We start from the raw sequence: 13,554 nt of genomic DNA on the forward strand, positions 1-13,554 counted from the left end.
TTTTACAATTGTACGTTGGATTGATCACACGTTAATTTTATTGCTAGCAATTTGATTAGCTTGTTGGGCTTAGTCTTAAACTCAGGTGTTTAGAGTAATGGCTGAAAATTATAACCCAATAAGCTCGTACCCAATCAACCCGTAATCCAAGTAGGATTTAAATTAAAACAAAAGAAACATTATATCCTGTTATTGAGATAGAGAGAGATCACCACAACATATAATAAGCAGTAAACAAGGTTGGTTTCAAATGGCTTTTGTGCTGCGTTACATCATTACATGGTGAATTAGACATCTCTTTGCTCTTGTAATCCCCCACTTTTTATCTTCACCTAAATCCATACAACAGAGTGTAAATGCGTACAAACTCGACGGTTTCTGGCGTTGCATTACACAGCAGCAGCCTTGAGGGAAAGGAAATCTGAGATCTTGTTGGTGTAGAAATCCGGCTGTATCGTGTTGTCGGGGCTCTGAAGCATTGGCAGAGACGTCACGCCTGAAAAAGGACGAATAGCAAGAGACTCATTAGGTAACATTATCATTCCATAAGATGAGATAAAAACCACAAAATGGTGCCTGTTTCGTTCCTTACCTGATAGAACAAGAAGAGTCTTGCACCCTCCGTTTTGCCCGAAGAGTATATCAGTGTCTAGTCTGTCTCCAACCATACATATTTGGGACTTGGAGATGTTGAATCTGTTTCATTTTCATAACAAAAACACAACATCAGCTGCAGCATTCCTTTTCCTAGAAAAACAATGTTATGCACAGCTAGGAAGGCGTTGATTATGTGCTATGGCCATAACTATGGAATGGTAGCGTGACTATTTTCGCGCTGTGATTCTAGCTTCAAGTTTATCGGCATCAGTCCTTCTGCATATATGGTCTAGGGCTTATGGTCTCCCCCTTCTTTGTTAGGTCATATGGTCTTTTTGGACCATATGTTGTTGGGGGGGGGCTTGAGCATCCCTCGCCTTTAGCTCTCTCTAAGCTGTAGTAATGGCTCAGCCACTGAAGATATTGGTTTATATATTGTTCTATTCTATTTACAGGTTTTGGGGTCTCGCCTAATCATCCGTCCTAACGGGAATCTTTTAGGGAGATCTCGACCTTTGAAATATGCAAAAAAAAAATAAAAAGCTCGATCTTTCTATATTTTTTCAAAAATGACACTGGATCAAAGTTCCGGGTGTACTTGGCACGACCTTTCAACGTTTGAAAGGTCGTGGTTCCTTTTTGCGTAGTATTTCAAAGGAAAGAACATTTTTGCAAAACGTGGAAGCAAAGTAAAGAAAACACAACCCTATTGTATGCATATGATGCTAGCTAGTAGTATACGTAGGCTTACTCCTTGGCTAAGTAATCCATCATGAACGTTGAGGGCTTCCCGACAACATGTGGCTCACGTTGAGTCGATCCACGTACTGCACCTACCATCGAGCCACCACCTGATTGCAGAAAACAAGCTTTGCACTTCAGCATCCATCATATTCACACATTCCTTCTACACAAGTTCTAAATGACCACCTATACTCTTTTGAGTGTATTGATTCAATCCTCAAAGTAAACAATATGCTTGAATAATTCATGTTCACACAATAAAATTTTGAGAAAAAACATAGTCCAATCAAATGACTATCTCCACGCCCTTTTGAAAAGACAAGAAAGGAGAGAAAGAGTCTCAATGACCTTGTTGAGTTTGCTAGTTTTATGAATCTAGATGCAATGCATAATGGAGTAGCAATGGAACATAAACAGCAAGATCAATTAGGTCACCTGCCCATTCTTGAGCATCAGTGAGATGGGTGACCGCGTCACGGTTGGTGGCTATGAAAAGGCACCCAGGGTTTTCACGGACGCACAAAGTCGCATACCTTCATATAGAACAATCAAGACTTGTAAAGTTAGCTCGGTGATGCAGTTTTCAGGGAAAAAGCAAGAGATGGAATAATGGAGCCACTATGATCATTAACATTTTCAGGTAAACGTACTGGATTTTGTAATAGTTGAAGTAACGGTCAAATCCGACAACCACAGCTCCGACCTACACAGAGAGTTACAATGAATTAGTAGAAAATATTCAAATGAATCCTTTCTGCAACCATGATATCCATAATAGTAAAAGAATGAAGAGTTACGTCTTCGTCATGCTCCATCAAAAAACCCGGTTTCAGTTCAATCTTCTTGTCACCATCTTCCTGCAAAACACAAAATGTTAAATGTTTAGCTTCAGAAACTACTCATGTAATCCATTAATGAATATTCACCAAAAGATCAATTCAGCACCATATAGAGTTCATAAATCGTGTGTTTTACCTCAGCCTTTCAATCCTAGAGCTAAAGATGAGATGGCCCAATGAGATATACCTCAGTTGATTAGTGCTTTAAATCAGAAGCTTTAGATCAGCTAATAAGAACATTATTGATAGAGCACTCTCATAAACAGTTCGATTCATTCATTATCAATATCTTTAATAAAGCCTCAACATTGCCAGGTATAAAAAGAAAATTATACTAGATCAGAGGTTTGTATACACTGGTTTAAGACATTCCTATGAAAAATTTACACGCATTCAATCTTGAAACGCACTTCATATAAAACTCATCACGTACCGGTCCACCAATGTACTGAAACCCTGCCAAATCAAGCTCCTTTAAAATGCCTTCCTCGCCAACAACATAAACCTATACATGGGCAATAATGAGAATCAATTTTCTGTTGTTCGTCAATTCAAACGTATCAGCAGCTTAGCAAAGCCCTATAAAACCACTTTCCATCTTTGTGAAGGATGAAACTGATCTCAGAGGTGTAATTAAGCGGTTTCTTGAAAGTGATTTCCTAATACATGGTAAGTACCTTTTTATCTTTGGGGAAATCAATTGACTTCAGGTAAGCAGCAGCTGCGAAAGATGATGCAAATATTTCTTCCTGAAAGATTTCCAACCTGTTAGAATCCTTAACTATTTTCCGTGGTTACAATTATACATATCAAAATGAGAATGCATTTACCTCGCTGACATTAAGGCCGAGCGTCTCAAACTTTTTGCCATATTGTTTTCTGGATTTTGTGGAGTTGTTGGTGACAAAAACCAACCTTTTTCCCTACACAAGGAAGCAATCGGATCCAACCATTAGCATTCTCAAGGAGGAGAAAATCACGAACAAGACTAGCTCCACATCTTTCAAAGGAAGGAAAATATGCCATACAAATTATTGATTCTTCAAGAAATGACAATGTGCTACCTTTGAACGAAGCATGTCAAGTGTCTCTGGGACGCCATCTATTAGCTTGTCTCCTTTCCATATGACACCTGAAAAAATCCAACGTAGGGATTCATATGCACATTATAACACAAGTGAAATTCCAAAAACTTTATTAGAACACTAGTAAAGAAAGATGTCAATGCATCTTAGAGTTACATTCAACTCCCAATTTTCTTGGGGGTAATTGTAATATTCTTAAAGATGTCACAGTGAACTCGAATCTAAGCATCATATGTTAACCACTCTATGACCTCTATGACTAGTCCAACACACCCGCACATTTAACTCTCAAGTTCCTATATCATCACCTCTTAAGACCGAGTGTACCCTTCCAATGATTGTTATCAGTTCACCAGAACAAAAAAAATATTAGTATGTCCGAACACGCTTAAATGATTTGAATGCATATTTCGTGCAACCAAAATATGTGTAACTGTGTAATAGCTACTACACGAAGTTTTTCATGTAAGGTTTCAAGTAACAAATGCAATTATTTCCATATTTTTACGATCATTTATCAAGACAAAATCTTGTCATAAATCCCTTCTGAACAAAGTTGCATTAGTACTATCATAATTCTTTAGTAACACATTATAAGAAAACTAATTATTCACACGCATTCTATATAAACAAGTTCTAGGCTTCAATTTTCAATTCATTCAAGCATTTCACCGAACGTGTAACTGGCAATTAACAATAACATCACCGCATTCACCAAAACATAACACATAAAAAAAATCACTTCCACTCACCATCGCAGTCGAAAATGAAAGTCTCGACAGAGTCGATGAGCTGATCGGGGTCCTTGAGCTGCTCGGCAGCGGCCACAATCCTCGAAGAAGCAGAAGAATCCATTGTTTTTGCCGAATTCTTCTTGCTGCATTCAGCGATGCGTCTGAGAGGATTGAAGAGAGACGGGTTGGAGAGGAAAGGGATTCTCTTGTTGAATCTCAATCTGCTGTGGGGATTCAGGAAGTGAGTGGAGGAAGATGAACAGACTGCAGCTGCTGATAGTTTGATTGTCAGCATTTCTATGGCTGTTTTTTTTTCTTATTTTCTTTATTATTTTTCCCTCTGAATTTGAGTTAGTTGGGCTTCTTATAGTTAGTTACTGGATGAGGTGGAAAATATGAGTGGATGATTGTCCTTCACAAATTTGTGATTCTTGAATTTTTGGACTTTTTTCATGAATATTTGGTAGATTTTCTTATAATTATGCATACATATAAAACTCAAAATCATGTAAAAACAGATTATTTCGTTGTTGTAGCATCCTTCTCTTTCGCCATTGCAACTGCTTAAAATATGAACGGAAATTCAAATAAATTCAAGCAAGAAAATAAAAAGAAATAGCTTTGTCAAATTGTACGCAGTGCATCACTTGTTGTACATCCTTGGAGGTCTATAAAACCCTACAAACAGCTCCGCAAGCGTAAATTTCACTGAGAGAGAGATACGCGATTCCCAAATTCTCTCCGTCTCCAATCCTCTACACCTCCCCAGTCGCCGCCGTGAGCTGTCCGAGCCACCACCGCCACGAAGCCAAGCTTTCCACACGCACGGCCGCCGAAATGCCGGACCCCTCGCCGTCGTCCTCCGCCGGCCCAATTCGCATCGACGGAGCCGAACAGGACGCCGCCCTTTCAAAATCGGAGTTCCTGACCCGATCCGAACTCATCAATCGGCGTTACCGGAGAGCGAAGCAGCTCGAGGGGATTTACCGCGACCATTATTGGGCGTTGATGGAAGAGCTGAAATTGAAGTACAGGGAATACTATTGGGAGTATGGGAAAAGCCCCTTCGTTGAAGATGAGGAGAATGAGAGGATCAATTCGAGCCGCGCTGATGGCGCGCCCGGACTGGCTGCGGATAATGGAAATGGAAATGGCAATTTGGGGGTTAATGGTGGGAATGGGAATACGATTGGGAATGCAACCGGTAGGTGTGGTATGAACGGCTGCAAGGCAAAGGCGATGGCGTTAACAATGTTTTGTCATATGCATATACTGTCTGATTCCAAGCAGAAGCTGTACAAGGCTTGCGTTTTCGCTATAAAGAGGTTTGCTTCTTTTCTGTTTTAATTTGTTTTGTTTATAGAGAAAATTGTAGAGAATGATAAATATTTATGCTCGTTAGTTTGCTTTAGGGCAGCTTTGGGAGTGTTGGACAAGAAATTAGATTATGCATTGGATTGGATTAGTAATTAGGCTTTGTAGGATGGCTGAATCACTTTATGTAGGCATGATAGTGTAGTACTGCATATACTAGTTGCTAAACTATAGCTACTATAATATATGGTACTCTATGTAATTGCCCTGTGCTGGGTGCACTTAATTTATTTGGATTTGTATGTTGCTGTAATCCTACTATACTGCGTGTAATGTGTGTTGTTTTTACTGCTTGGAAAAACTTGTTGGGGATCATTGTTCATCTTCCTTGATGCCTGTTACTTGTTAACTGATTAATCTCTATTTGGGATTTATGTGATGGAAAAACTTGCAGGTTGTTTTGTTTAATGAGTGGTGGTGTTTTGGTTGTTAACCTTTACTTAGTTTTTAAGGAAAGGGGAAAACAACTGGAGTATGCCTGATGGCAGTAATGATATTTTGAAAATTTGTTTGGTCAGTGGATGTGCTTGTCTCAGTTTTTAGATATCGGGTCTGGTACAGTTGTACCCCATGGAATCTTGATAGAAGTGTGACCTTAACTAAGGTACAGAGTGCGTTTCTGTAAAGGGATTTTCCTTTTTGAATGATAAGAACTTAAAGGGAATTACAATTAGAAAAAATAAAAATAACAAATATCGTTGTGCATCTAAAGAACTATTCTATATGAATTTTGTACAATTTTGACTGTTGATTGTGAAGTTATGTACTAATGTAAGAAATTCTCCAGGAATAGATATTTGAATACAAAAATTTCTAAGCGGTTGTTGAAGTTGTCAAACGGTAGATCCTAAGATGTGCGTGTGTGGTTATGTGCAATTGCAGTATGATATCCGCTGTTTCTGAAGTAGATGCTACACCTATTTCTGTAGAATGTGGAGGTGTTCCAGAGTGGTAATTATAATGTTTTATTTGCAAACAAGATATCGTTGCTTTCCAAGTTCTCAATATATTTTCACAATATCACATGGTGTACTGTATGGCTAACTTTCTGTGACACTACTTGAACTAGCTCAAATACTACACATGAGACTCTTTAATTTATTCTCTTGTACAAATGGAATGACAATGTTGGACAGACAGAACCATCTTATTTTTTACATCAGTGTGTGGAACCAGTAGCACTGTAGCAGTGAAACTAGGAAGTGCCGCCAAGTAATTACTATGCTTAACGAGTAGGAGCTGTTGACACAGATACACACCTAAATTTGTGTTTTATCGTTACCTTGATGCTTAAAGGAAGAAATATAACCCACAAATGAGACAATGGTCTATGAGGCTTGTATAATCTGGGAAGTGATATACCCTTACTGCATTCTCATGACTTTTGTATAGATGCTCATAAATTTAGGATACCCGGATGCTACTCCACCAAGCATGGGTAGTTTGTGATGGTCAACCATAGATTACAAACTCATTTCATGAAAAAATTACTTGAAGTTTGATGTATAATAAACTTTGATAAGTTTGATATGCTGACCAAGTATAAAAACCTGTTTTTCATAATATACTATAACTTCACAGCTTCACTAAACAGGAATCAAGGTGCACCCCTTGTCCTAAAATTTTAATGTATTATACCTTAAAACTTCCATTTCACATTTAACAATGATGCAGCACCACTAGTATTTAATTACTTAGGAACTTTCATTTTTCCTACTCCACTGAAATTGACCTCTAAGCAGAGGTGGTGATAAATGTACCAAAATATGCTATCCAGTTGCACTTGAGGGTTCATTTTCTTTTAAAATGGTTAAGGATAATTTTTTATTATTTGTTCAGAAATCTTATCAAGATGATCACGATTCCAAGCTATTCGAATAGGCCCTTTAATGTGAGCCTTTATTGTTATTAGGAAAATTGCATGCTCATGCAGAAAAGGGATAGGAGATAATTGATTTGTAGACCACTATATTTCCATTCTGTGAAACACTGAAACGTATCTTTGTAAACTTTTGTTGCTGCTAAAAAGATGGGTGTTAGTCGTATGCGTTTACAGATAAAAGTTTTTCTTTGATGGATTCTGTGTTTCATGCATTTATCTTTTCCTTCTGTTTTAGATCATGAAGGAATATCTATATGTTTTTTAAACATCACCTATAAAGAAATATCTATATATTCTATTACATCGTGTAAGAGGACGTTTCCTTCCTGAAAAGGACGCTCATCCATTGGCTACCAAGAGTTTTAATTATAAGCTTTTAATTGTCTGGCTAAGCAGGAGATAGCTATAGCATCTCAAAATGCACTAGTACACTTTTATGTAGACTTTATCATGGATAGAAAAATGAGAGGATTCGTATAATACTTATTCTGATGCAAGGGGTCTTCTCTAGTATAGGTCCTTTTCTTTTATGTGCACTCCTTTACAACCTGCATTAAAAGACTAATAGCTTTCGGTTCATCAGGTATAAAGTGCAGATAATTCAGTAACAACAATAAGGCTGTATCATTCCTGATGTAATTATGCAACTGCATTTGGAATGCTTCTTTTTACTTTTCTTTGCAGTTTCAACTGTTACTATGATTTTTACCTTTGTTCTCAAATTGGCATCTGAAGATGGTTGAGACCAGCCCATGCTTAGGAGAATATTCTTGTTAATTTTTCTTTCGCTTTCACATGTACCGATGCCATTTATTAATTTGGTGTGTTTTAATCAACTCATTTTGGACAATTGTGGTATTCTGTTTTATTTTATTTTATTTTTTCTCAACCATGCATGTGTCTTGTAACATATCTTATCTCCGCTGTGTTGTCGATCTTTGATTGGAAGAATTTCCTTTTCAGACCTGTCATATTCAATAAATAGTAACATATAGAAAACATCATCTGATTCTGTTGGCTATTATTCTTTAGCATCAGACAATATCTTTCAAGTAAAAAAATTTGTGCATGGTTAATTTCCTGGTAGATGTCTCCTTTGCTGATAAGTTTTTCTTGTTTATTCGCTATTGCTGGTATTCTATTTTATTTTATATTTTCTCAACCATACATATGTGTTGTAACATATCTTCTATGTGCTGTGTTGTCTATCTTTGATTGGAAGAATTTCCTTTTCAGACCTGTCATATTCAAAAATAGGAACATATATGAAACATCATCAGATTCTGCTGGCAATCATTCTTTAGCATCAGAATATCTCTTTCCAGTAACAAAATATTTGTACATGGTTAATTTCCTGTTAGATGTCTCCTTTGCTGATAATTTTTTCATTTATTCGTGATTGCCGGTATCAGTTCAACTACAGGACCTATACTATGTGGAAAACCAATACTCAGATCAACAGTCCCTTCTTATTGCTCTGTCCATTTCCAGAAGGCTGAAAAGTATATGGTGCGCCTTCTCAAGAAGTCGGGCCTCAACATCGCCTCGACGAGTAAGCTTGCTCCCAAGCTCCATGTCCTCGTAGCTGACTGGATCCGGAGAATCCAACAGAAAAGGAGAGCTGCAGAGGCTAGAGCATGTCTGGAGAATGCAGAGATCATTGAGGAGGATCACAAGCCTTGATTCCTATAAATTCATTGATTTCTTGATCAAGTTGATGAATCTGCAAATTCTAGCTCTAGATTTGAAGTTAGTGAATAGTCTTATGGCTGAGAACTATTGAGTCAATCTTGATTGTTGTGTAGCTTGAGAGGTTTGGCTTTGTTAGGTTGAAAATTCTTGTCTATAGTAGAGGAAAAAGGCTTGCTTGTTCAATGAAACAATAGAGAGTCGCCGACGCCCTACGCTGCCGGAACCATCATAACGTGAGAAATAAACGCTGCACGCCGGTGGGATTGATGGGCTATGTGCATACAATTAAAACAATAATCTTTGATGAATGCCAAATGAATTAATGTGGTTGATGATCTTGAAAGCGAATTTCAGTGATGAGGTGTTCCAATAGATTCCATTAATTATTGCACTCTGATCTTCACATCTAAAAGCATGATAAGATTGTGCCAACTGATAAAGTATGTGGAATAGTTGTTGCCAAAAAAGTGTCCACTTTTATTCTTTTTTTTTCGTTTCAATGTACACTATCTTTTTACCCTAAAGGATAAAATACATGCTTCGGATTTTTCTCATTAAAGATATTCCAATCTTTTGTGAAAAAGAAAAAGAAAACCAAACATACAAGAACTTTTTCAACGCATATTGATGATATTTTTTCTCTTTTGATTTTTTATAAAAAAAATAAAATTGGTGGATAATTAGAAAGTGTGGATGTAGTTCAAAATGATCCTTCGATTTCAACCTAAGTATTACTCATTGACACAACCACATAGTGTTGTGGACAAGGAAGAATATCTTTTTCTTTTTTCTTTTTTTTTTAAACTTTTGTGGTACTTCCTTTTTTGTTTATTTGTTGTGCGGAGCACTATGTATACGTTGGGAATAATTTAAGAGCATTCACAATGGCCGTCATGTCATAACTCCTAATTATATCATCTTTTCCCTCTTTTTACCTTTCCTGTTCTATGCCACAATTCCCACAATGAAGTCCCCCTTCCCACGTTTCTTACATTAATTTGCACTATTAATTGTTTTAGTTATAAATTACAAATACACGTAGGCAATATATAACACTAAACATCTTTCATTTTGAGAAGGTATCTTTACCTCTTCTTAGAACAAAAGGTAAAAAGTTAGTTTTTTTTGTCTTCTTAATTTACCTTCTTCTCTTGGAGTCCATTACTTTTTAAGAAGATATAATTACCTTTTTGAGAAGGTAAATGAGAAATATACCTCCTCAACTTACCCTTCCCCCTTGGAGTTGCTCTTAGTGAGTACGCACACATGAGGTTGTGCAGTCGCTCCTAATTTGGGGTCATGACCGACGTATATATGACTGTCAAACGGTCGATATGTTGGAGACTCATAGTAAGACTGATGCTATCAAGAGCCGAGGAAACGCTATCTAAAGACGGGTTGGGGGTTGGGTGGAGCACTTCCTGAGGAAGTACCCTTCCTCTTCACCGTTATACTCCCGTCGGACGACCTTGAGTGCTGGGCGATAACCGGAAGTTATCGGGCTCCACCTCCGCCTAGTTGAGGTAAAAAAATCCCACCCACCCCTGAACCCGATGAGGATTCCCCCTCCCCCCCACAACGGGACCACCCTCACCATCCCCACCGCCATCGCCGTCCGCCCATAGTGGCAGTGGCGTATCCAGGATTTTGGATTCGGGGGTACGAAAAAATATCTGAACAATCTTTTTCATTGTCTTAAATACAAATGTCTTGTATAGACGCGAATATAATGACTAAACAAGAAATTATATAGTCAGAAATAAATTTTTTGGACATAAAATATTTGAGTAAAGTTTTAATCACTTTTTATAAGATAACAATACTAGTATTTAGAAGTGAACCTTGTGAAAATAAATAATTTAAGCAAACTATCTATTATTTTAGAAAATAAAAAATATAGATATTTTATTAGTTATAAATGTTTCATATAGATATGAATATATAAAACAGTTTATAAGTAATTAGTTGAGAATTTGATCAAAAACTATATTAACTTATTATTTCTATTGTTTTAGCTAACAGACAAAATTACATCTATTCTTTTAATTGTTTGAAAAAAACTAACAAAGAAAAAGTAAATCCAATTATTTGATAGAAATAAAAGGCTATGGAACTTTCAATTGTTTGAATAAAATAAAACATGAAAAAAGTAAACAAATTGTATTAACAAAACAAAACAGAAAAAGATTTGAAATTAAAATGATATAGAAACATTAATTGTTAGACTAAAAGAACTGAGATAAAAAAAGGTATAGAAATCAAAACAAAAAGGAATGAATTAAGGGCAACCGAGAAGATTCAAACTCAGAATATGTGCTTTAAAAATGGGGATCACAACTACTTGGCCAAAGAAGCCTTTTAATAAATACTCCCTCCGTCCCATTAAAAATGAAACACTTTCCTTTTTTGGCCGTCCCATTAAAAATGAAACGTTTCCTAAAATAGAAACAACTCTATCTCTACTTTTTCATCTCTCTTACTTTACTCTCTCTTCTTTCACTCACAAAACAACACTACATAAAATCCCGTGCCGATTCCCAAATGTTGCATTTTAAGTGGGACGGAGGGAGTATATCTTAATACGTGATATTAGTATTCTAATTTGGGGGTTCAGTTGTACCCCCTTGTTCCAATATGGCTACGCCACTGCACAGTGAAGAGGGACGCTACTGTGCCTCGAATGCGAAGAAGCTCCCCTCAAATTCTACATTGCTGATGCTTTGATATCATAATTTAAAAATGTATAGTTTCAGTTGGACCCTTGTCTAGTCATTTACAAATATTGGACTTAAATTATTGCATAATGTATATATTAATTAGATGGTCGATATTATGAAAACTACTTAGTTACACGGAAAACACTGCAAAAGTCATCTTATGTTGTTTATCTTTTCCCCTATGAACAATAAATAATAAGTGTATATACTATTCATTACCAAAAAAAAGTGTATATACTTTTTGAAAGGTATGCATAAATACGCGCACCAATAAAAATGCATATATCTTTGGAGACCAACTTGGAAAATTAAAGTGGAGATTCTTGGACTACTTGAAAACACATGGCACAAGTTGGTGATGCCAGCGTGTAGAGTAGTGACAACTAAAAGTTATCTATTCCTTGTAATAAAGTCGATCGTGTATAGCAATCACCTCTCATTTCTCCTATTCTCTATTGTAAAGTGATTCGAACATATTAATAATACTATACAAATTCTTTTAATTTCAGATTTAGGTTACGAAATCAACACTAATCATCAATAAAAATGAAACAAAGTATGATTTTATGTAGAAAGTAAAATTTGAACAACTTTTTTTATTGTTGTTCTTGTATGTCTTTTATACTCCATCTATTTTAGATAAAAATAAAATAAGTATGATTTCATGTAGATTTACTATTTACAATATTATGATCGTAAAAAGAATAGTATATTACTATCATTAAAATGTCTATAAAATAATGTGAGAGTTACAAAATGAAATAGTATTATTTACAACAGTAAAATATGTATAAGTTCAATTTACATTAATTTACAAAAAATGATATCAAAAGTCCTTTAAAAAATTCACACACGAGTATACAATGAATCAAAGAATAATTAAATGGACAAGATTAGTTGTTAGTTCTCACACTAGATTTAGTTTTTATTTTAATTATATGCATGCATTTATTTGTTTGTTTATTTATGACACTCGTTTTTTTTTATCTATTCCTTTTAAACGGGACATCTCATTCTGCAATATTAATTATATAGATTTATGAGATCATTTACTTGGCCGTTACCCACTGGCCACAAGCTTCTTCCTTTTCGTTTGGTATCTCATTCTACAACATATAAGTTGTGAGATCATTTACTTGGTTCGGAATTTTCATGGTCAAGAATGAAAGTTAAATAAAGTTGTAATGGATATTTTTATAGAGTGTGTGTCCATGAAAGTTACTTCTTCTATCTATCAAAATTGTTCAACAATTACAATATACTCCCCCCCCGTCCCACTTAAAATAAAACATTTGGAAATCGACATGGAATTTTATATAGTATTGTTTTGTGAATTAATAAAGAGAATGTAAAGTAAGAGAGATGAAAAAATAGAGATATAGTTGTTTCCATTTCTAGGAAACGTTTCATTTTTAATGGGACAACCAAAAAAGAAAAATGTTTCATTTTTAACGGGACATAGAGAGTAATTAAAAGCGTGCAATGAAACTCTTCACATACGTTGTTTGTTGTTAACGCCCGAAGAAGTTTTTTTTTTTTTTTTTGGTTTCAGACCTGATCTAAAATTTTTACTGTTACTAGTAAGCACAAGATCACACCGAAGGACATCTGAAATATAAATGAAGTGACGTCAAAGGCGCCATGTGTCTCAATAGAGAAGATGATTATGAAGATGACAAATGTCAACCCCACTTTCGAAACACAAATAAATCTTCTTACTAAAGCATGCCAACAATATGTTACATCAAGCCAACTCATATACAAATCTCATACATAGACCCGTTACGCGGTAAAACTAAAGTTTTTTATTCGAACATTAATTAAGATATTTAAATCATAAAATATATCAATAAATCAGAGGGAAAAGTGAGATTGTTATTGAGTCGGCGA

General features: G+C 35.8%; 2 protein-coding genes across 2 annotated transcripts; one reads left to right on the forward strand and one right to left on the reverse strand.

Annotated features, from left to right (window-relative positions):
- Positions 1-162: 162 nt before the first annotated feature.
- On the reverse strand, positions 163-4,343 carry LOC125212573 (phosphoglycolate phosphatase 1A, chloroplastic-like). The gene is made up of 11 exons (XM_048112781.1): positions 4,018-4,343; positions 3,245-3,312; positions 3,011-3,103; positions 2,858-2,929; positions 2,614-2,685; positions 2,139-2,198; positions 1,992-2,044; positions 1,777-1,874; positions 1,349-1,448; positions 593-696; positions 163-496 (listed from the first exon to the last, which is right to left on the reverse strand). Exons 1-11 carry the CDS (start codon positions 4,292-4,294, stop codon positions 390-392), a joined length of 1,104 nt encoding a protein of 367 aa, XP_047968738.1. The 5' UTR covers positions 4,295-4,343; the 3' UTR covers positions 163-389.
- Positions 4,344-4,543: 200 nt separating this feature from the next.
- Positions 4,544-9,285, forward strand: LOC125212582 (INO80 complex subunit D-like). Its single transcript, XM_048112792.1, has 2 exons — positions 4,544-5,324; positions 8,668-9,285. Exons 1-2 carry the CDS (start codon positions 4,837-4,839, stop codon positions 8,936-8,938), a joined length of 759 nt encoding a protein of 252 aa, XP_047968749.1. The 5' UTR covers positions 4,544-4,836; the 3' UTR covers positions 8,939-9,285.
- The last annotated feature ends 4,269 nt before the right edge of the window (positions 9,286-13,554 follow it).

Source organism: Salvia hispanica, chromosome 1, assembly GCF_023119035.1.
Source record: "Salvia hispanica cultivar TCC Black 2014 chromosome 1, UniMelb_Shisp_WGS_1.0, whole genome shotgun sequence".
Taxonomy (NCBI): Eukaryota; Viridiplantae; Streptophyta; class Magnoliopsida; order Lamiales; family Lamiaceae; genus Salvia; species Salvia hispanica.

Coding starts and splice junctions, on each gene's coding strand:
- LOC125212573 (XM_048112781.1), bottom strand. CDS start 4,294: ATGCTGACAATCAAACTATCAGCAGCTGCAGTCTGTTCATCTTCCTCC. Junction 1,449..1,776: donor TGATGCTCAAGAATGGGCAG/GTGACCTAATTG, acceptor TTCTGCAATCAG/GTGGTGGCTCGATGGTAGGT. Junction 697..1,348: donor ATGGATTACTTAGCCAAGGA/GTAAGCCTACGT, acceptor AAAATGAAACAG/ATTCAACATCTCCAAGTCCC.
- LOC125212582 (XM_048112792.1), top strand. CDS start 4,837: ATGCCGGACCCCTCGCCGTCGTCCTCCGCCGGCCCAATTCGCATCGAC. Junction 5,325..8,667: donor TGCGTTTTCGCTATAAAGAG/GTTTGCTTCTTT, acceptor TGCCGGTATCAG/TTCAACTACAGGACCTATAC.